The 22062-nt window shown below is 35.5% G+C and overlaps 1 protein-coding gene and 1 pseudogene across 4 annotated transcripts in view; one reads left to right on the top strand and one right to left on the bottom strand.

Annotated features, from left to right (window-relative positions):
• The window catches only part of DDHD1 (DDHD domain containing 1), an 82550-nt gene that overhangs the window by 11851 nt on the left and 48637 nt on the right, over positions 1-22062 (top strand). For 2 of the 4 annotated variants that reach the window (XM_055436944.2, XM_055436945.2), the window contains exons 2-4: positions 10981-11154; positions 19250-19351; positions 21230-21358. In XM_055436944.2, coding sequence (XP_055292919.2) covers positions 10981-11154; positions 19250-19351; positions 21230-21358 — 405 coding nt within the window. The remainder of the gene's footprint in view (positions 1-10980; positions 11155-19249; positions 19352-21229; positions 21359-22062) is intronic. The other 2 variants (XM_055436946.2, XM_055436947.2) reach the window with 1 other exon arrangement.
• On the bottom strand, positions 9238-9803 carry LOC129563197 (COMM domain-containing protein 8 pseudogene; annotated as a pseudogene).

Consider the following 22062-nt stretch of genomic DNA (forward strand, 5'->3'; position numbering starts at 1 on the left):
GTTTCTCTGAAACAGAGGCTATATCTAAAAGAAGTATAGATATCTAGAGTTTGGAGCTATGTGGCAGCTCCACTGTAATCGGGAATGGAGGTCCCTTCTGCTATTCAGCTTTTCATTCTTTGTGACTTGATCTAAGAGAGCTTCAGGAGCTCAAGACATAGGAAGCAGAAAAGGTAAGAGGGGAAGGTCAAAGAGCTGTACCACCAGTAAACTCTGCTGTATCCTATCACCCAGATTCAATCACATGACCAAACCCAGTTGCCCAAAAAGACTAGAAATGGTCTTTTTACTGAGCATACTACTACCCTGAATAAATTGGTGTTCTGCTATAAGGAAGAGAGAGAATAGATAAAGGATAGGCATCTAGCAGTTTCTTCCAAAATACGTGATCTTTTTTTTTTTTTTTTTTTGCTGACTATATAAGGATTCTCCTGAGAATAACAGAGATTATAAGGAATCAGTTCATGTAATTAGGGAAGTTGGCAAGTCTAGAATCTGCAGAGATGTCCCAATTCAAATCCATAGGCCAACCGGCCACTGTTAAAACCAGGAAGAGCCAGTATCCCTGTTCAAAGATCACCAAAAAGAAGAACTTAATATTCCAGCTTGGTGGCTGTCAGATAGAGTTCCTTCTTATTTGAGGGAGGGTCAGCCTTTTGTTCTAGTCAGACCTTCAACTGACTGGATGAGGCCACCTACCCACATTATGAAGGTCAGTCTCCTTTCCTCAAGTCTATGGATTTAAACGTTAATCTCACCCAAACACATTGTCACATTGACGTGTACACACTGCTGTATTTAAGATAGATAACTAGCAAGGACCTACTGTATAGCACAGGGAAATCTCCTCAATATTCTGTGATAACCTAAATGGGAAAGGAATTTATAAAAGGATAGATGTGTATGTATAACTGATTCACTTTGTTGTGCACCTGAAACTATCACAACATTGCTAGCAAACTGTACTCAAATATGAAATATAAATAAATAAAAACTAAAACACCTTCACGGAAACACCCAGAACATTTGACCAAATATCTGGGTACCTTTTGGCCCAGTCAAGTTGATACATAAGATTAACCACACCAGGACTTCCCTAGTGGTCCAGTGGTTAAGAATTCTCCTGTCAATGCGGAGGACATAGGTTCAGTCCCTTGTCCGGGAAGATTCCACATGCCATGGGGCAACTATGCCCATATGCCACAACTGCTGAACTCAAATTGTAGGGCTTGCATGTTGCAACTACTGAGCCCACGTGCCCTAAAGCCTATGCTCTGCAATAAGAAAAGCCACTGCAATGAGAATCCTGAACACCACAACTAGAGTAGCCCCTGCTTGCTGCAACTAGAGAAAGCCCATACACAACAACAAAGACCCAGCACAGCCAAAAATAAATATAAATAAGTAAATGTTTTAAAAAATTAAAAATTATTAATCACACTGAATATAAAATTGTGCATGCTCAATTGTGTCCAATTCTGCAGCCCCAAGGACTGTAGCCCGCCAGGCTCCTCTGTCCATGGAATTCCCAGGCAAGAATACTGAAGTGGGATTCCTACTCCAGGGGATCTTCCCAACCCAGGGATCAAACCCACATCTTTGCGTCTGCTGCATTGACAAGTATATTCTTTACCAGTAGCACCATCTGGGAAGGCCCGATATAAAACTAAAACCATGTATATTTAGACATGCCAAACAGTATCAGTTCATTTCAGTCTCTCAGTTGTGTCTGACTCTTTGCAGCCCCATGGACTGCAGCACACCAGGCTTCCCTGTCCATCACCAGCTCCTGGAGCTTGCTCGAACTCATGTCTGTCGAGTTGATGAAGCCATCCAGCCATCTCATCCTCTGTTGTCCCCTTCTCCTGTCTTCAATTTTTCCCAGCATCAGGGTCTTTTCCAGTGAATCAGTTCTTCGCATCAGGTAGCCAAAGTGTTGGAGTTTCAGCTTCAGCATCAGTCCTTCCAATGAATATTCAGGACTGATTTCCTTCAGGATGGACTGGTTTGATCTCCTTGCAGTCCAAGGGACTCTCAGGAGTCTTCTCCAACACCACAGTTCAAAAGCATCAATTCTTCGGCACTCAGCTCTCTTTATAGTCCAACTCTCACATCCATTACATGACTACTGGAAAAACCATAGCTTTGACTATACAGACCTTTGTTGGCAAAGTATTGCCGCCTCTTTATAAATGCTGTCTAGGTTGGTCATAGCTTTTCTTCCAAGGAGCAAGCATCTTTTAATTTCATGGCTGCAGTCAACATCTGCAGTGATTTTGGAGCCCAAAAAAATAAAGTCTGTCACTGTTTCCACTGTTTTTCCATCTATTTCCCATGAAGTGATGGGACCAGATGCCATGATCTTCGTTTTTTGAATGTTGAGTTCAAAGCCAGCTTTTTCACTCTCCTCTTTCACTTTCATCAAGAGGCTCTTTAGTTCTTCTTTTGTGTTCTGCCATAAGGGTGGTGTCATCTGCGTATCTGACGCCAAACATTATAGACATTTATAATGTAGAAGGAGAAAGTTCCTTATAGTCCCACCTCCCCAAGATACTTGTTAATAATAGCTTAGGGTATTTTTCTCCACTTATTTTCAGTACATATATCAATGTATACTTTTATAAAACAGGATTATACTATTTATAACTATATGTGCACATGCACAAATATATATACATGTAGTATTATGATTTAATTTTTCATTTTAATTTTAGACATTATTCCATGCCTTCTGAATATTATTTCACTATAGATTATTATCCATTCATATTTTGAAGTATTTAATGAATATCTTTAATACCTACTGTGCCAAGCATCATTTATATATTCAGTCATCTCTTGGTAGAAATTATAGGTCATTTTGTTTGATTTTGTTTTCAATTATAAAATGAGATAAATGCCTTTGTAGTATATCTTTAGGCATTTTTTTAAGAGTTTCTATAAAGTGTATTTCTAGAATTGATCTATAAAAGATACATGTGTTTTTAGGTTTTAAAAAGTTTCTCAATCTCAGCATTATTGACGTTTTGGGCCAGATAGTTCATTGTTGCAGCTTGGGGTGGGGGTAGCTGTTCTGTTTAGCAGCATCCCCTGGCCTAGATACAAGCAGTACCACACCCCAAAACCTGATGAGTAAGGGGTGTATTTGAGGGTGACTTAGAAGATAAATAGTACTCACTGTGTGTCCAGTCATAGTTTTAATATGACACATATAAAGAGGAGACATCTTGGATGATCCCAGATTTCTGTCTTGGGTGACCTGCTAAGTACAGTCAGTACACCACTTGTCATGATACAGAATACAGATGGAATAACAGATTTGTATTCTGTTTTGTTTTTTCCAGGAACTTCGTCTATCCCATGGCTTTTTGTGATTCTGGTAGCTATTAATTGTTCTACTAGGAGTCATTTAACTGGCGTTTGAATGTTTGGGTTTGGAGTTTGAGACAGAGGCCTGAACCAAAAAGATGTAGTACTTGACCACATATTGGGGGAATTTAAAGCTTAGGTGTAAAGCTCCCGAAATATCCATCCAAAAGAATAAATGCTTAGATTTATTAGGCTTAAGAGGAGAAAAGTTTTGGGAGTGTTCAGTTCAGTTCAGTCGCTCAGTTGTATCCGACTCCCTGCGACCCCATGAATCACAGCACGCGAGGCCTCCCTGTCCATCACCAACCCCCGGAGTTCACGCAAACTCATGTCCATCGAGTCGGAGATGCCATCCGGCCATCTCATTCTCTGTCGTCCCCTTCTCCTCCTGCCCCCAGTCCCTCCCAGCATCAGAGTCTTTTCCAGTGAGTCAACTCGTCGCATGAGGTGGCCAAAGAATTGGAGTTTCAGCCTCAGCATCAGTCCTTCCAATGAACACCCAGGACTGATCTCCTTTAGAATGGACTGGTTGGATCTCCTTGCAGTCCAAGGGACTCTCAAGAGTCTTCTCCAGCACCACAGTTCAAAAGCATCAATTCTTCGGCAATCAGCTTTCTTCACAGTCCAACTATCACATCCATACATGACCACTGGAAAAACCATAGCCTTGACTAGACGGACCTTTGTTGGCAAAGTAATGTCTCTGCTTTTTAATATGCTATCTAGGTTGGTCATAACTTTCCTTCCAAAGAGTAAGCGTCTTTTAATTTCATGGCTGCAATCAGCATCTGCAGTGATTTTGGAGCCCAAAAAAATAAAGTCTGACACTGTTTCCACTGTTTCTCCATCTATTTCCCGTGAAGTGATGGGACCAGATGCCATGATCTTTGTTTTCTGAATGTTGAGCTTCAAGCCAACTTTTTCACTCTCTTTTACTTTCATCAAGAGGCTTTTGAGTTCCTCTTCACTTTCTGCCATAAGGGTGGTCTCATCTGCATATCTGAGGTTATTGATATTTCTCCCGGCAATCTTGATTCCAGCTTGTGCTTCTTCCAGCCCAGCATTCCTCATGGAGTACTCTGCATAGAAGTTAAATAAGCAGGGAATGTACATGTGTGCTAAAATTTGTTTTACTTTTTGACTCTGCTTTTTTAACGTCCATGGTTTTCATGGAGAAGCATGCTTGGCTCTGGTTTATAAGTCTCATTGTAGCCTGGCAGTGTAAAATTTCCCAAGTTATTTCTTTTAAAATTACAGCTGAATAGCCTGTATTTCTTAGGGAGAGAGCTAAAAAGGCACTTTTACTGTTTAAGAATATAGGTTGCATTGTGTGGTAGAGAGTTTGAATGAACTTTGGAGTCAAACTTTGGTTGGAATCTTGGTTCTCATAATACTTAACAGTGTGCCTCTAAGCAAATTATTTAGGTTCACTAAGACTCATTTTACTCATTTGTAAAACTGGGGAAGTCATTGCTATCTTTAAGATTAAATGAGATGAGCTTTTGGATCTGGAGGATAATGGAAGCTATCCAAATGTTAATCTCCACACATTTTCTCCAAAATTCACATACATTTAAACCATACATAGGTGACACATCCTACAGGATGGACGATACCATAAATTTTAAGTTAGCTGAAAGTAAAGAAACAGCAAGTTACAACAGCTCTTGTTACTGCTATAAACCTCTGAATCTGGAGAGTGGGGCAAGGAGAGGCTTGGTTCAGTTCAATCTCTCTGTCATGTGCATCTTTTGCGTTTGCTGCATTGGCAAGTAGATTCTTTACCACTAGCGCCATCTGGGAAGCCCCAATATAAAATTAAAATCATGTATATATAGGCATACCAAACATTATCAGTTTAATTCAGTGGCTCAGTTGTGTCTGACTCTTTGTGGCCCCATGGACTGCAGCATGCCAGGCTTCCCTGCCTATCATCAACTCCCGGAGCTTGCTCAAACTTGTGTCCATTGAGTCAGTGATGCCATCCAACCATATCATCCTTTGTAATCCGCTTTTCCTGTCTTCAGTCTTTCCCAGCATCAGGGTCTTTTCCAGTGTGAGTCAGTTCTTTGCATCAGGTAGCCAAAGTGTTGGAGTTTCAGCTTCAGCATCAGTCCTTCCAGTGAATATTCAGAACTGACTTCCTTCAGGATGGATTGGTTGGATCTCCTTGCAATCCAAGGGACTCTCAAGAGTCTTCTCCAATACCACAGTTCAAAAGCATCAATTCTTCAGCATTCAGCTTTCTTTACAGTCCAACTCTCACTTCCATACATGACTACTGGAAAAATCATAGCTTTGACTATACAGACCTTTGTTGGCATAGTCTCTGCTTTTTAAGAGACAGTGAAAGAAGAAAGATCAGAGGTTAAAATGAAGCAGAAAACCACTCACAGAAAGAAAATGTCCCCCACACAACAAGCAAAATATGACCACAGACTTGAGGCTTGGTAATTAATAACACTAACTATAGGGAGGGTGTGTGAAAGTGAGAGGGACAGAAATAGCAGCATCAGAGAAACATTGCTGGTGGGAGAGGAGAAAAGGATACTGCTCTTTGGAGCCATGACAATAAGAGGAAAGAAGTAAGGAGAACATGAAGGGTCCTGGAGAAATGAAAGAAAAACAAGAAACACCAGTCCAGTCTTCACTTAACCACTACCACCCCTACCACCACTATAGGAGGTGCTTTTAATAATATGCAGCAGCAAACACTCTGAAACTAAGAAGTCTGTCCCTAAAATACTCATGAACAGAAATAAATGCCATGCAAAGCTATTGCAAAAGGAATGCAGAAAATGTGAATCAGTACATTTCTACTGATGATAGTTCTTCCCCAAAAAGCAAACACAAAACAAGAGAAACTGTATGTGTAACACTCCAACCAAATATTCTGAAATTTATGGGCATACTAATAGGGACATTCATGAAAGTAACATTGATGTAACAACCAAAAGAATGAAAATGAGATGAAAGAAGTGAAAAGCTTCAGAGAGAAAGTGGTTAAAATATAGTATAGGCAAAGGAAGCCCCAGTGTATTTATAACTGGATTGACTGCAGAAGAAATCAGTGGAACAGAACTAAATGTTAAACCATAGTCCAAGGAAACTTTTAAGAAATAAGAGGAAAACTGAAATCTACAAGTTAAAAGGACCTACCTTGGCAGATAGATCCAGAACAGTGAACTCTGAGACATAGACTGTTAGACTTTAGAGACTAGAAAAACTTTTAGATTTTGAAGGTAAATTTTTTTCTGGACCCTTGGTGGGAGGAAAAAAAATCACATTACTAATTAAAAAATTAAATTTGCATCTGACTTCTCTAGAAATGATATACAAAGGAAGGCTGCAGTAAAACAGCATTTTTTAAAACTCAAGGAAGCATAGTTCAAGCTTGCCAACCTGTCCTTCAAGTATCAAGGCTATAGAAAAACAATGAGAATTTAATAGATTATATATCCAAGACTAAAACAGTGGTGGGGATATGGGTACAATTGTTATATGTAAGTGAGTCAGGGGACAAAGGAAAAATAGAATAAGATCATTCCCTATTGTAAATAGTAAGTGGGAATTTTGGATACCATTTAAAATGGAGAGACCACATAGTAAAAGTTTAAGTAAACAAAGAAGGGATTTGGGACGCTCTAAAAAACATAAATACACACATGAATGTGTGAAAGTCACCACTGGAATAAAAAATGCAGATATTCCTAAATACCAAAGAAAGACTTTTTTGAAAAGCAAAATCAACTGGAGAAAGAGTAGTAATAATAAAAACGGTGATTATAGAAGAATATTTCAAACATACCAGTTATATCAATAAGCATCAGTTCAGTTCAGTTGCTCAGTCGTGTCCGACTCTTTGCGACCCCATGAATCACAGCACGCCAGGCCTCCCTGTCCATCACCAAGTGGGTTTAACTCCCTGTCAAAAGAAGAATACATCTAAAACAGTGGAAAAGGTTAAAAATAAAGAGATGTGCAAAAACATCTCAGGAATATGGAAACAATAAGAAAGCAGTTGTTGTAATCTTGATAGACAAAGTAGAATCTAGTAAAAAAAAAAAAAAACCATCAAACACAGCTTTATGTTCAGTTCAGTTCAGTCGCTCAGTCATGTCCGACTCTTTGCAACCCCATGAATCACAGCACGCCAGACCTCCTTGTCCATCACCAACTCCCGGAGTTGACTCAAACTCATGTCCATCGAGTCGGTGATGCCATCCAACCATCTCGTTCTTTGTCGTCCCTGTCTCCTCCCACCCCCAATCCCTCCCAGCATCAGAGTCTTTTCCAGTGAGTCAACTTGTCGCATGAGGTGGCCAAAGTATTGTAGTTTCAGCTTTAGCATCAGTCCTTCCAATGAACACCCAGGATTGATCTCCTTTAGAATGGACTGGTTGGATCTCCTTGCAGTCCAAGGGACTCTCAAGAGTCTTCTCCAGCACCACAGTTCTAAAGCATCAATTCTTCAGCAATCAGCTTTCTTCACAGTCCAACTCTCACATCCATACATGACCACGGGAAAAACCATAGCCTTGACTAGACGGACCTTTGTTGGCAAAGTAATGTCTCTGCTTTTTAATATGCTATCTAGGCTGGTCATAACTTACCTTCCAAGGAGTAAGCGTCTTTTAATTTCATGGCTGCAATCAGCATCTGCAGTGATTTTGGAGCCCCAAAAAATAAAGTCTGACACTGTTTCCACTGTTTCCCCATCTATTTCCCATGAAGTGATGGGACCAGATGCCAATTAAAACCCCATAATTCTCAATGCATTTATATTTTTGAATATCCACCAAATACAGCAAACACCTAACTATTGCAGAATTGCTACAGCAGAATAAAGGATAATGCAAGAAAAAATAGAAACACATAATAGATTTTAAATACATCAGTACAAGTGTGGTATAAGTGATTCAGGATCATCTAGTAAATTTTCTGTTTCAAAGTAGGAATTGGCCATTGGTTTCTTTTTTTTTTTTTTTAAAGATAATATATTTTTATTTGCTCAGAATGCTTGTTTCTAAAGGTCATTGAAATTAAAAATGGTTTGCTTTCCAGTGAAGTTGTTAACATCCAGAACTTCATTAAGTTTACAACAAATTAAGAATTTACAATAAACAGGGACCTATATAGTCTTAGCAGATATTGGAGTAATAAGGTATACACTATACAGTGACACATATTCTTTTTATCAGAGCATAGTTTCCTGAACAGACAGAAATGCAAAAGTAAGTAACAGTGTTGTTTCTATCTATGCTCAAATATAATATTTTAGTTCCTAGAATTCACAATACAAAATTGTTCACCCAGATTTAGTTGTTTTTTTTTTTCTTTCCAGTTCAAGTCTGGAGAGCTTCTCTATAAAATTTTACATTTTATAACTTTTCCTTTGAAATATGAGAAAAGCATGGAATCTCCTGAGTTAGATGCAGCTTATACATTCTTTAAAAATTATTTTAAAAAAATATCACAAGTGAACCACCAAATATATCCATAATAAACATTGCTATTCATATGGTTCTTTAAGCAATATTCAAGTATTTTGTGCTTGTATGTTTACATTACTTTAGAGTCTATTTTTAGCTTACCATAAAACTGTATCTATAAAGCCTTTTCAAATATTTAATAAATGAAGCAAAACAGTCATTATGAAAATATAAACTATGTTTACAGCCTTTTCATCTTTCGTGTTTTTATGCATTTCCTGTCAACCATGTAATTTCCTTTTCTTTAGGGATGCTGATAAACTGTTGTCTTTGTAATCTCAACACTGCTGCTTTCTCAGCTGGCCACTCAGATTTTCTGAACACATGTTATTCTCTCTGTGCATCAGTTGTACCAGTGGAATCTGATAATGTTGGTATTCATCACTTCCAGTTATTTCAACTGCAGAACGACCTTATTAGCTGCTTCCAAGGAATCTATTAGATTCTGCAGCTCTTCTTTACTCATTTCAACAGAATATGGCTTGACTTCACCATTTTCTTTTACATCTTGATGAAGGTTTAAAAGTGGCATTTGTAATGAAACAATCTTGTCACTAGAAAGTGCAAGCTTTATCTGCCAATCAAAATCCTGTAGTTGTGCAGAGGAAATATCAACTATTTCTTCCAACAGAGTCTTCTTGATTTCATATTTCCTACTTTTTAAGCATTTCTGATAGCTTCTTGAGGAGATGAATTCAACTGATTCAACTGTTGAGATATCTCTTCGTCAGATAAATTTTTACCAACTACAGCTTTGAAAAAGGTGGTAATGTTTTCTAGAACATGCATCCATTCTGTTGAATCCCAAACACTGTGATAATCCTGGTAGAGAGGATAAGTTCGGCCACAAATGCCATCAATTATTTTGTGAAGAAGCTGCAAGCCCCGCTCTGCGGGAAGCTTCTGCAGCCGCCACAAGGGTGTCCCCTCTTCCGGCTCCATCCCTGCAAGACCATTGGTTTCGTTTAATGGGAATGGGAAATGATATTTAGAGATCACAATCTTTATATCAGGATTGCTCACTTACACAGGGTTGGTCTTTCTAGGTCTTTTCAGTACACAAAGCTTGAATATCTTTTTTTTTTTAAAGAGAGAATATATATACATCGTTATTTCATGCTGACTTTTTAGTTGAAATTTAAAATACAGGTTTATTTCTTTCACTTTTATATTTGTATCTCTTTTTACTTGTGCTAAAAAATCTTAGTTTCTAATGATATTAACAAAATTAATTATTCATCTTGATACCTGCACTTTGAAATTAACAATACCAATATTATTACAATCATTAGTAATTAGTATAGCTACTGCAAAAGGTTTAAGATGTATTTGCAATTCCTTCTGTCCATAGGATATATCCTAGTATATATATATATATATATATATACAAATTACTGTGTTTTGAATCCACTTGAAGTAATTTCTCTATGTGTAGTTAAGCCACCAACTCTTTTTATTTTTAGGCTTTTGTTGTTTTGCTTTGCTTTATGGGGTTTCTTTTTATTTTAAAGAATTCAAGATAACTTAGATGACAGTCGTGGTTTATAAATAGCAACTAAAAGTATTAAGTTTTGGAGATAGTGTTTAATCAATAAAGCATTCAGTTTTTCAAAAAAATTTTTTTTCTCAATATTTTCCTGAAATGGGTGAGGAATTTACTGTAATTAATCACTTGTTTCTGTATACTCACTGGGAGCCCTTGATCTCTAAAGCAGCCCTAAAGAATGTACCACACTACTACAATATACTATTTCTAAGCTATTTGTTGGAATTTATCTCAGTATTTTCTAAGACATTCAAATTAGCACTAGAGTCTTGCATGAAGTTTGTCAACCACTTAGCCTACTGATTTGGTTACTTGGGGCCTCAGTTAAACTGCTCCTCTCCCTTTCTAACGTCAGGTAACTTTTATGTGTAATATTTAATACAAGTAAAATTATATGTTGTAAAAAAATTATATACTATGGCTTGAAATCTGAAATTTAAAACTTTAAATGATTCTATTAGGTCACAAAAGTCTGTTTTTCCCATAGCAGTAGCAAAATATAAACTTGTAGTTAGTATGTCACTTCTTGGGAGGTTGGATCATAAAACAAAATTCTGTGGTTTCTCTTTTCAGAGTCTGATAAAATACCAGTAATGCGTGGACAGTGGTTTATTGATGGTACCTGGCAGCCACTAGAAGAAGAAGAAAGTAATTTAATTGAGCAAGAACATCTTAGCCGTTTTAGAGGTCAGCAGATGCAGGAAAGTTTTGATATTGAAGTGTCAAAACCCATAGATGGAAAAGATGGTAAGACCAGTTAATACATTTAATATGTTTTATAAACAAGTAAGTTATTGATAAAACTTAGAGTGGCTCCTAAGTTTGAAATAGTAATTCAGAAGTGTTAAAATTTATACAATTTCTGATTATTTCAAACATTTGATTGTTATTTTAGAACTTAAAAACTGCTATAAATTTCTGAACTATTTCCCTTTTTATTTTACTTAACATGTACTTTCACTGATATGACACTACCATCATTTACCATAAATGCATAAATTATTGTAATATGCTTTATGAATTAGTCCTTTTGAGTAGCTTTTTAGTTATCAAAGAAAATTGAACTTATAAAAAAAATCCCTTGTTATTCTATTGAAAGAGTAGTTTTGCTAATATTTTAATGTTGGTTCTCCTGAAGTTTAAAAAGGCTTTAATTTCCTTTGTGTAAGTCCTGTCTAGCTGTCTTGATAACCATATCAGTTTTTAATTTGAAACAATCTACTCCTTATATTTCCTTATTCAGCATTTGGGTTTTGTTTTGTTTTGTTTTTTGGCAATAGTTTAAAATACTTACCTACTAGCCAAGATTATCATGTTTCATTATGTGTCTGATCTTGAGTAAAATTCAAAATGTGTGGTCAAGTTAAAAATACTTCTATTGTTCATTTACTGCAGGCAGTGGGATCAACTATTCTGGTGAGTATAACAGTATAGGTAGACTAGAATTTGTAGATTTCTCTTTTTTTTTTTTCTAAAAGTGTTTCTTCATCCATGTTTGTCTTTGTTTGGCAAGTTTCTTGGCAAGCCCTATTTAAGCGAGTGAATTAGACTGTGAATTAGTGATTTTTCTCCCTCCCCTTGTAAAACATCTATAAAGCAGAAAAATTCATTTATTGATCAAGTAATTAACAGGATGCAGCTTGGAAGAAATGAATTATGTAGTTGGAAGTAATTATTTATCTAACATCAGTTCAGTCACTCAGTCATGTCCAACTCTTTGCAACCCCGTGGACTGCAGCACGCCAGGCTTCCTTGTCTTTCACCATCTCCCAGAGCTTGCTCAAACTCATGTCCATTAACAATAAGCTTAAAATTGGGTGTTTTTTATATCTTTAAAACTCTACATAACTGAGGAAAATGGTGGCTTCCTAAGTAAATCGGTAATTAAATCTAAGAAATGTCTATTATATGCCAGATACCATACTCTAGGAATTTTAAATATTTCATTTTCCTAATCCCTAGAGTCAAATATGTTCTTATTTCACTGTAAAATTCAAGCTCAAGGTTCTTAAATATCAATATATAAGAACAGCTCAATGTCTATAAGGCAGAGCTGTATCTACATTCCTGAAGACTGCCATAAAGACAATACTTTGATTAAAGCACAAATAGCAAATTTTGTATATGTCTGATCTTTTATTGGTGACTGACATGTTTTGGAACTTCTCATCACCACTCTAAATAATCACAAAAACCTACTTCATAGTATTTGAAAGGCTGAACTTTTTTCATAATTTCATATCTATTGGAAAAGACTGAATTCTAGATTTTTTCCTTTCTATTAATTCTCCTTAAGTCTTTTTCCAAAAATGGCAATTCACCTTAACAAACACAGTTTATACACCCAGATTTTTTACTATTAATGCATGGAAAAAACCCAAGAGCTTCAAGGGGGAAAAGGATGAGTATGAAAAATAAAAATGAGTATATTGTCCCCCTTTCTCATACTACATTCAAAGCATTTCTTTTCCACTTGCTAATTCGCCCTGTGGAAGTTAGTCAATAGCTCTGTTTCATCTCCAGATCCCATCTACTTGGAATCTGAAATGTTAAATGGAGCAGCATACTCAAATTTTCTTCAAAGTGCTCTAATTTTATGAGCCAGTCATTTAAATAAGTCTGATAAAAGAACATGGCTTTGAGTTTGTCAATCTAGGATATTACTGTATTTTTAGATATCTTTAAAGATACAGACTGGGTGATAAAATTCTAATTAGTAATAATAGAAAATTGTTAAAGTATAGAACACTTTTGTATTGTAATCTTTCAAATTGATGATCTTTTGAGGTTCATTAGAAGAAAAATTGATTTTTTAAATATATTGTAACATAAAACATCAGGATGTTTTATTATCAACAAAGTTCAATTCATTGTATGTACTGTTGTCATAAATTTCCAGCCATTTTGTTATTCAGTATTATGCAGAACATACGTTTATGTATTAAAATGTGACTTTTGACTTTGAAGATTATGGGAAATTCTGTAGTACATTTGAAAATTATCACTGGTCTTGAGGAAAGAACATTTGCTGTCCAAAAAGCTAGGCTGTTGGGAAAAATAACTCATTTGCAATACAAAGATTGAAAAGTATTATCTTTTGATTATTTTGCTTCTTACTTTTAAGCTTCTGAAATTTCTTATTTAATTAATTTTAGGGGGAAAATAGTTTTTCCTCTTAAATTTTCTCATTGTACCTAAGTAAAGCTTTGACTCTTCATATTGCTGGAAGATTTTGAATATTCTTTGTGCAAATAGTGCTATGCTCGTTACTTTTGTGAAAGAAACACAGGGTTTTGTCCTTCAAGGAGTTTTAAACCACGGAGGATGACAAAGCCTGCAGATGAGGAGTTACAGAGAATGAATACAAGATAACAAAGTAGACAGTGCATATTATACATTCTTGAAAAAGAGATACAGAATTGGCAATCACAATGCAATGGAGTTACTCAAATGAGGCTTTCTGAGAAAGTGTCATATTTAATAATTTAAAAATTTAAAAAAAAAACTTATTCAGGAACTCTTTTTAAGTTCTCTGGGGAATTCCTAAGAAACTTTGAACAGAGTTCTTGCCTTGAAGTGAAAGTCACTCAGTTGTGTCCAGCTCTTTGGGACCCCACGGACTATACAGTCAATGGAATTCTCCAGGCCAGAATACTGGAGTGGGTAGCCTTTCCCTTCTCCAGGGGTTCTTTCCAACCCAGGGATCAAACCCAGATCTTTCGGCATAAAGCAGATTCTTTACCAGCTGAGCCACAAGGAAAATCCCTCTTGCCTTGAAGGACATTCAAACAAAATCCTAATTCCTTTTCCTTCTGACCTTATCTGTATCTTGGTTAGTGTAGTTATTGACACAAATACACTGAATATATTTATTATTTTCTTATTAATTATCCTACTAATCTCAGAGTAAACTCTGAATTAAATTGCTAGAAGTTTGCTGCTGCTGCTGCTAAGTCACTTCAGTCGTGTCCGACTCTGTGTGACCCCATAGACAGAAGACCACCAGGCTCCCCCGTCCCTGGGATTCTCCAGGCAAGAACACTGGAGTGGATTGCCATTTCCTTCTCCAATGTGTTAAAGTGAAAAGTGAAAGTGAAGTCGCTCAGTCGTGTCCGACCCTTAGTGACCCCACGGACTGCAGCCTACCAGGCTCCTCCATCCATGGGATTTTCTAGGCAAGAGTACTGGAGTGGCTTGCCATTGCTGTTTAGCCTAACTTATTTATCTTTCAAAGAAAGATAAACCCCCCAGTATAATCGTATTTTGTGATTTAAATTTCATTTTCTCTGAGTTAAAAAATGATTCTCTTCCAACCCCACATCCTAGGCTAGGATACATTTATCTGGCAGCCTAACAAATGAAGGCTGGAAGTTCACTGGGGATTAAAGTTATTGTAGAGTTAGTGTTAGTCGCTCAGTTGTGTCCAACTCTTTGCCACCCCATGGACTGTAGCCCACCAAGCTCCTCTGTCTGTGGAATTTTCCAGGCAAGAATACTGGAGTGGGTTACCATTTCCTTCTGGGGATCTTCCCAACCCAGGGATTGAACCCAGGTCTCCTGCCTTGCAGGCAGATTCTTTACCATCTGAGCCACCAGGGAAGCACTTGAGTCATAAAATTAAAGCAGGGATTCAAATAATACTTTGTAAATACTTAAAAGTCCTAGAGTAGTATCACACTCACTTTATAATTTATCTATCCAAGCAGTAATCAGTAAAAAATGGTTGAACTGAATGAATTAGTCCTACAACTGCTGTGGTCAAAAACTGTATAACCTCAATCCAATTACAGGAACATCAGACAAACTCAAATTGAGGGACATTTTACAAAATAACTCACCAGTATTCTTTGGAAATGTCAAGGTCATAATTAACCAGATGGAGTCAGGATCCTTTTAATAGTGTTTATCAAATCACCATAATATAAACTAAATTTCTTATCATTTTGTCAGTTGTACCTCAGTAAAGCTGGAAAAAAAAATTTTAAGTGTCAAAGCCATTGACGACAAAGAAAGATTAAAGAATTTATCACTATTTAGAGGAAACTAAGGAAACATAGCATCAAAATGCAACATGGTACCTTGGATTGGATCTGAAGACAGAAAAGGACTTTAGTAGAAAAGCTAGAAAATTCTGAATAAAGTCAGTATTTTAGCTGATAGTATTATACCAACCTTAATTTCTTAGTTTTGATAATTGTACTCTATAGTTATGCTAACATTAGGAGAAGCTGGGTGAAGGATATATATGACAGTGATAACTCTCTGTACTATTTTTGCAGGTTTTCTATAGGTTGAAAATTATTCCGCAATAAAAAGATGTTATTTTTTTTCTTAAGGCAGTAGAGAAATTAAAATAATAATATATATATATATATAAAGAAACAACAAAAGGAGAAACAGGAAATACAGATAAAACAAAGAAAATGAATGGAAAATGGTGGACATAAATTCACCCATATCAAAAACTATAGTAAATGTAAGTGAAGTAACACTCCAATTAAAAGGCAGAGATTGACAGGTTTGTTAGGAATGCACAGTCCAACTATATGTGTCTACAAGAGTCATGAAGTGAAAGAAAGTGAAAGTCCTACTTTTCGTGTCCTACTCTTTGGGACCCCCTGGACTATAGAGTCCATGGGATTCTCCAGGCCAGAGTACTGGAGTGGGTAGCCGTTCCCTCCTCCAGGGAATCTTCCCAACCCAGGGGTCGAACCCAGGTGTCCTCTTTGCAGGCAGATTCTTTACAGCTGAGCCACAAGGGAAGCCCAAGAATACTGGAGTGGGTAACCTATTCTTTTCCAGTAGATCTTCCCAACCCAGGAATGGAAAATGGAACCAAGGTCTTCTGCATTGCAGGCAGATTCTTTACCAACTGAGCTATCAGGGACTCTATAAAATCACAGATAGGCTAAAAGTGTGAAAAAAAAAAAAAAAAGGACTTTTTACTGTTCAAGCTAAGTTGGGATGCTATGATAGCACAAGTGTTGGTGGATCCCTAAGGATTTATAGCATTTAACAATTTGGCATTTAGTCTATATACCTATCCTATTGGGGGGTAAGGATATCCCAAACTGAATGTATCATTTCAAAAGTCTAAGGCCAGGAAGGGGAGAGAGGAGGGGAGAATGCAGAAAGGGAAGGAAGGAGTAATAACCCTTTCTCACCAGCTTTTCTTTTCCTCTTTGGTGGCTAACAGGATTCCTATCTTCTAGCTTTTAATTACCAATCAGTTTTTATAAATGTATGTATTTAGTTCTGTGAGATCCAAGAGGATTGACAGGAGTTTTCTCATTCTAGTTGGCAGATTTGAGATGTACAAACCTCCTTTCCCTGAAGTTGAGATTATCCAGGTTGCCAGCTTTTGCAAAGGGAAAAGTTATAAAGTTATTCTATTCTAGGGACTAGTATATCTTTAGCAACCTCCTTTTTGATACTCTGCTTTCAGAATTATATAATGAAGGACATTCTGTAAGACATGAATTATAGTAAGGAAATTTATTGAAAACACTATCTTCGTACTTAAAATCTTTTTGTTGCTGTGTAAGACTTTTAATACATAAAGGAAAAGTTTTATTAAATGTTAGCATTTAATTAGAATTTTCAGTTGTATTTTGAGTTTTTACATACACTTTTGCTAACACAATGTAAGAATTCTTAACTAAACCTTTATTTTAGTGATCCTTGTTGGAATGAAAGTAAACCCTTTTTGTCTCTACTTGCGGTGGTACTTAATTCTTTGCTTTGGGTTGAAAAAAAATTAAATTCTCCATGCTACAGGATGTTGTAACAAAGCAAATGCTTTTCAAGTGAAAATAAGAATTAAATTTGAGCAGGTTAATAAGCATGTCTTAAATTTTGTGAAAATGTTTTGGAATATGTTTCTCTGATTTTAGTATATTGGGATATTTGTCTTGTTGTTAATCCTTACATTAGTATTCCTTTAGGTAAAAGCTTTCATTTTTATATATTGACTAGCTTTTAGAAAGTGTTTACATAATTTGAAAGTGTGATCGGGTGGTCCATATGCTTCGCTCTAGTTATTTCCTAGTAAATAGGGCATTGTTAGTTTTGCTAGTAGACTCGTAAGTCTAGGTTTTGTTTGAGCAGTAAAGTTTCAAGTATATGTGAGATTTGATCTACTTGAATATGTTAGCTTTTTCCTAATGATTTTTTTTTGCTGCGAGTGGTATATCTACCCCTTAGTAACTGACCAGAAAGCACATGAAAGAAGAAATGTGTTCAGTGAAGAAAATTGTTTTGGTTGTCATTTTCCACCCCTCTGTGACAGCGAAATATTTTTATAATCCTGGTGTTACAACTCAGCTTGTAGTTATTGTCTATACTTTTTTATAATCACCTAATTGCATATAAAGTTATGAAATGTCTTGTAAGCATTTCTCAATTACCTTTATCACATGTATCTTTAAATTTACTTTATAAATAAGGTTTTTTAAAATTTCTAGTACTATACAGTTGGAATTAAGTATTTTTGTATTTGAGCAGTGTTTAATCTTTGAATGTCACATTATTGTAGAAGAGAGTGAGGATGAAAATCGAATGTGTGAAGTATGTAAGTCACTCAGTTGTGTCTGACTCTTTGCGACCCCATAGTCCATGCAATTCTCCAGGCCAGAATATTGGAGTGGGTAGCCGTTCCCTTCTCCGGGGGATCTTCCCAACCCAGGGAACGAACCCAGGTCTCCTGCATTGCAGGCGGATTCTTAACCAGCTGAACCACCAGGGAAACCCAAGAATACTGGAGTGGGTAACCTGTCCCTTCTCCAGCAGATCTTCCCGACCCAGGAATCGAACCAGAGTCGCCTGCATTGCAGGTGGATTCTTTACCAGCTAAGCTACCAGGGAATCAAATGTATTAGAATGGAAATTTGAACTAAATCATAAAGATTCTGTGATTCACTAACTGGACTGTAGAGAAACTGATTGTAAGATTTAATTCTTAGTGGATTTTTTTAAAAATAATTGCTTATTTAAAAATGTGAAGAAATTTGTTGATATACAACTAGCAATATTTGACAGGGAAAATGTTGACTTTAAGGTTATGTACTGATTTGCCAAATATCAAGTCTATGTCTGGCTTTACTTGGTTGTCTGTTTTATACTTACAAGATGTCACAGCATACATTTTTAATTACTTTTTCTTGTCATTCTGTCACTAATCTTTCATTATTTTATCACTAAAAATCAGTTCAAAGTAGAGCTTTCAATTTAATTTATTTGAAAAGTTTCATGTTTTCATTTTTCGTTTTTGAAGATATTTTAACAACTTTGTTGAATAGAGTTGTGAAAAGAATATTTCTACAGGAAGGCTCTATTATGCTTCAGTGAGGGAAAGCATCTAGTAGAATGTGTACTATGGTATCTTCTCAGGAAAACTGCATTAGATGTTTAATATTGTTTATTGCATTTTTAATTTGCACATAAGATGTTGGCTGTGTCATAATCACAAATTTGGTGAGAGTAAATAACCTTAGTATTGTAAAGATGGGGTTTTATTAATCTCTTATGCATACAAAAATGCCATATTTTGTTTTTTATTCTGTCTATACAAAGATGTTAAAAATGGTGATCATGTAGGTGCCTTTAACTGATATATTTAGATATCATTTGCCTTTTTACTTTCAGTAAAAGTAGAAGCATATATTTGATAAACATTATTAAACTAATATTTTGCTGCGCTGATTTTTAATTGGAATTTATATAAAGCATTTAGAATAATGTTTGTCAAATACAACTAATTTTTTTAAAGTTAATACAACAAAAAGGCAAAATGGTAAACCTCATTTAAAATTTACTTTGAAGCTCAGTGTTTTTGCTTTCTTAGTTGTCTACCACCTCCCTCCCTTCTCCCTCCCTTCTCTGTTCAAATGGAGAGGATATAAGGAGAGTACAGATGCAGCAGGTCTTAAACGAAAGCGTTCCCAAGGTACAGTAATTGTAGTTTTATTTCTCCTTGTAGATATATTCCTGGCTTGTAGCTTTCAGTTGCATCTATAGCACTCAGTTGTACTTAGAGCATAGAAATTGTCAGTTTTATAGAAATGTATCTAGTGTGTTATTTTGGTTAGTATTAATTATGTGGTATAAACATTTGCACACCATGTGTATAGTTCAGCAATAGGATATTTGCCAATATTAACATGCTTTAAGACAATGTGAATGGTTTAGAAAGAAACAAAGTTTTGTTGACTTAACACTGTTAATATCTTGGTCTTATAGTTTTAATGTTTTAAGAATATGTTGCTCAGAACTGTTTTAACAAAAATGCACTTTTGAAACATTGGATTAAAAGGCTTAAAGTACTGACTTAAGGATCAGACATAGATTTAGGAAAGTAAATAACTTAAAATCTTGCAAAAGATTTTTTAATTTATGGAAAGTTCTTTTAGTTAAAAGACTGAGTTTTTACACTGGGTTTGTGTTTTGTTTGCAAGAGAAGGTATTATTCAGGTTTGTTATGTTAATTGCATCTTGGTCTTGTGTTTAATGTTCGTAGTAATGTGTCCTGGTAGGTCAGGAAGGTATAAATTGGTTTTTCATAAATTTTTGAAATGGCATTTTTAACCATAGCTCCGAAGTGCATTTTCTTGGCAAGGACTTGCTTTTCTTTGTATTCTAGTAAGAAATACCTTTTCACAAAAAAGTGTCTTATGGTCTTAGATCTTGACCAGGACTCTATCCTTCAATAGAAGAGTCAGACTCTGTCACTAGCTAGTTTTGTGGCAAGTCACTTAATCCCTTTCTTTATACCTCTATGTGTTTATATATAATGGGAGATAATATTTTGCTTTAAGAGTATTTTAAGGAAATAAATTAGGCACAGTGATTTGAAGGTGACTGGTTTTATAAAGGTATGTGAATTTTTCTTACCTCTATATAAGAGATAAAGAGAAAAGTTTAAGTCCTTCAGACATAAGAATTACCAAAAGATGAATTGGTGGACGTGTTTTGAGAATTACCTTAATCTGTTGCTTCCACAAACATTACTAAATTTGTGATACATGTCAAACAGTATGCTTGGACTGTGTTTGGTGGTAGTGATACAAAGTGATTAAGGTATAGTCCCTGCCTCACAGAGTTTGTTATTCCCAGAGAATATAGGTTTGGCTTTTTTTTTTTTTTTTCCTTTAGAGCTCATTTTCACCAAGTATACCTCATTACAGAAATGAAATAACCATACTAATTTGAACATAATAGTAGGAAAAAACTGATTTCTTTTTAAAAGCTCTTTCAACTTTGGAGTTCTATTATGGTGAGCAGTATCCAGTGATAAGTGGCTTTAATATCCATTCCCAAAATAGCTTATATTCTAATAAATTAGGTTATTCTCTTCCCAGTTTAAAGATAATTTTTTTTTCACCTGAGTCTTGTTTTATCTTATACTGAGTAGTTTCCACAGAACAGAAAGTAAAGTCAACAGAAGAAATGGAACTAAAGTTTCTATGTCAAAGGTACTGAGGACTTTCATAAAGGTGTATATCCCTTAGACCTAAGGAATGATCATATAAACCTGGGAAAGCAGTTCGTTAATAATCAAAGCATATTTCCTAAAGAGGTTAAAATTATGGTAGTTAAGCCAGTTTTATTCCAAGTTGTTCTAACAATTTGCCTTTTCCTATAGCATGTTTAATAATTTATAAAATAAAGTCCCTATCTGTGACTTGTTTCACATCGATGTATGTTTCAATAAAAGTTTTTTGTTGAACTGAGTTAAAATATTCATTCAAAAAAAGTCTGTGTATTATAATTTTCGCTTAAATGAATTTTGTCTTGGAGACCTTCAAATTTTTCCTTTTTGCAACAGCTATTCATAGTTTCAAATTGAGTCGAAACCATGTGGACTGGCACAGTGTGGATGAAGTGTATCTTTATAGTGATGCAACAACATCTAAAATTGCAAGAACAGTTACTCAAAAACTGGGATTTTCTAAAGGTATTTGTTAAACATTACTAGAGTTTGTCAAAATGTTGGGACTCTGCCTTTTTCTCTTATATTTAAAATAGACAATTCAGATTTTATTTTCAGTATATTTTAAGTATGTATTAAGTTTAATGACAGTTTCTACCCTGTTAAACTAACTTTTATTAAAGTGACTGAGTTGACATGTATTCATTAATAAATAATTATATATTAGGAATGATCTGGTAAGATTATTAAATATGTTTTTTTACTTCTCAAAGCACAAAAGCAGTCAGACCTGAGGCAGTGATGTGAAATAAAACATAGCAATTGAAATTGTGTCAGTTGAAACGACAATTGACAAGCATTTGAAACAGTATGTCAGGAAAAGTGAAGACTGGAAGTTTTTCTTTGGATTTAGTGAAATGTAGATCATTGATGACTTAGATGAATTTCTGGGACAGAGACAGATGGGCATGAGTTGAAGTTTAAGTAGAACTTGAAGAAATGGAGGCATTGAGAATAGACAAAATTTATTTAAACAAAATTGACTAAAAGAAAAGAGGGACTGATACCTGGAAAAGATATTAGTGCATTATCAAAAAATATCTTTTCAAAAATTTTTTCTGTCTGATAATTTTTTACTTTTTTAATTCTTTGATAATAGATGTGCTTACCCATTTGTTTGTTCATTAGTTGTATTTGTTTTGTGGATTATCACACCTTTAGCCCATTTT

This window comes from Moschus berezovskii, chromosome 9, assembly GCF_049115385.1.
Source record: "Moschus berezovskii isolate FMDL1 chromosome 9, NW_MosBer_1.0, whole genome shotgun sequence".
Lineage (NCBI taxonomy): Eukaryota > Metazoa > Chordata > Mammalia > Artiodactyla > Moschidae > Moschus > Moschus berezovskii.